This window comes from Trypanosoma rangeli (genome assembly GCF_003719475.1).
Source record: "Trypanosoma rangeli strain AM80 chromosome Unknown Tra_15.4_contig_01031, whole genome shotgun sequence".
Classification (NCBI taxonomy): Eukaryota; Euglenozoa; class Kinetoplastea; order Trypanosomatida; family Trypanosomatidae; genus Trypanosoma; species Trypanosoma rangeli.
This window is the reverse complement of record NW_021706776.1, coordinates 1-2,090: the sequence shown is the minus strand read 5'-3', so window position 1 is coordinate 2,090 and position 2,090 is coordinate 1. Positions and strand designations below refer to the sequence as shown.

Genomic DNA, 2,090 nt, shown 5'->3' with positions numbered 1-2,090 from the left:
CGTGGAGCCGCCAGAGGGTATCGATCTTTTTGTGCCTCATCGAACGATTGTGGAGGCAAAAGGTGAAAATTATACAGTGAATTATTTTGTCTCACCTTCCCTCGTCAGTGCTGGTGGAGTGTTGGTTGCACTTGCCGAGGGTCACAGCGACTCTCAACACGCCCATCAGGAAGAACCTCGGCCCATTTATGTTAATGGTGTGATGGGGTACATTGACTATGCGGAGAACTGGTCGTCTTTTGTCGCTAAGGTCCATGCAAACAAATGGAAGGCGTACAGCATCTTTAACATGACCACGCAAGAGGAGCATAACAACCGTGTGAGATATGCGTACAAACCCACAACAATTGCAAAGGGCAACAAGGTCTTCCTACTTGTGGGAAACTTTTATCAGAAGTATTATCCTTTATCGAAGAAGTGGACTAAAGTCTCACAGGGTCTTGGTTTGTTCGTGGGTGAGGCCACGCAAGATAAAGTCATCCAATGGGGCGAACCCACCTTGCTTTTGCCACAGATCGGCCTATCTGCTAAACAACGTGGCCTAAAGGAATTTCTAGGTGGTGGTGGCTCAGGCGTTGTGATGGAGGATGGCACGTTTGTGTTTCCTGTGACGGCGAGGAGGACAGGAGACAACGACTTTGTCTCCATGATCATTTATTCGAAGGACGACGGCAAAAATTGGACGCTTCCACATGGGATGCTCCCCCCGCGGTGCACTGACCCCCTCATCGTTGAGTGGGAGCGGGGGCAGCTTGTCATGATTGCCAAATGCAATTCGCTCTCCAATGTGTTCGAGTCGAGGGACATGGGGGCAACGTGGACGGTGGCTGTCAGGACACTCACACGCGTGCATCCCAGGTTTTTACCAAACTCTTCGCGAACAGCTGAGGGAGTGGGGTCCCTCACCACTGCGACCATTGCTGGAAAGAAGGTCATGCTGTACACTCAGAAAGGGATTCCCCCTGGGGAGAAGACGCGAGCCACCGCGCTCTACCTTTGGGTCACTGACAACAACCGCACGTTTCACGTTGGGCCCATTTCCATGGACACTGCAGAGAAGTGGACGTCTGAGCACGCTGTGCTATACTCTAACAATGCGTTGCACCTTTTACAACAGAGGATCAGTACAACGACCATAGGTCTCTTTCTTGCTCCCCTAACAAAGCAGCTGAAGACGATCACATCCGTCTTGGAGACTTGGGCAAAACTGGACTCCTTCCTCTCCAACTCGTCTGTGCCCACGGCCGGTCTGGTTGGATTTTTGTCGGATGCATCTGGTGAAGGAACTTGGAACGACGCGTACCGTTGCGTGAATGCAACTGTGACGAATGCAAAGAAGGTCGAAGATGGCTTTGAGTTCACGGGGTCCGAATCATACGCCATGTGGCCCGTGAACATGCGGAAGTATCACAACATGTACAGCTTTGTGGATTATGAGTTTACGCTTTTGGCGACGGTGAAGATTCATCAGGTTCCGAACGAGAGCATTCCTCTGCTGGGTGCGGGCCTGGAGGACAATGAAAACACAAAGTTTGTGGGGCTGTCGTACACCACAGATAAGCGGTGGGTAACAGTCTTCAATGGCACGACAACAACACACAACAGCACTTGGGAGCCGGGGAAGGAGTACAAAGTGGCGCTCATGCTGCAGGACAACAAGGGCTCCGTGTACGTGGACGGCGTGCTTGTGGAGAGTTCCGACACACTACCAACCCGTGAGGCACGCAGGCATGATATCACTCACTTTTACCTTGGTGGTGGCGAAAACATCAGTGTGACAGTAAACAATGTCTTTTTGTACAATCACCCACTGAGTGAGAAGGAACTCAAAAAGGTTGACGATTCCAATGCTTCTGGGAAACATGCAGGCGACAGCTCTGATGCGTCTGAGCAACGTACGGGTAACAGCTTCGATACCTCTTGGAAACGTGCAGGTGACAGCTCCGTTGCTTTCGACAACCTTACACGTGTGAGGCCCGATTCAGGAAGGGGTGACGGCACGGTGCGTGGGTGTGTGTCTCTTCTGCTTCTGCTGCTATTGGGGCTATGGGGCTTTGCAGCCCTGTGCTGAGTGGAGCCCGGTGGAGGGA

At 52.0% G+C, this 2,090-nt stretch overlaps 1 protein-coding gene across 1 annotated transcript; it reads left to right on the top strand.

Moving 5' to 3' along the window:
• TraAM80_10529 (group II trans-sialidase superfamily) lies at nt 1-2,071 on the top strand (the record flags this gene model as incomplete). Its single annotated transcript, XM_029387143.1, has 1 exon — nt 1-2,071. A coding segment is annotated over one exon (2,071 nt), but the record flags the coding sequence as incomplete, so codon positions are not given.
• Nucleotides 2,072-2,090: the final 19 nt, after the last annotated feature.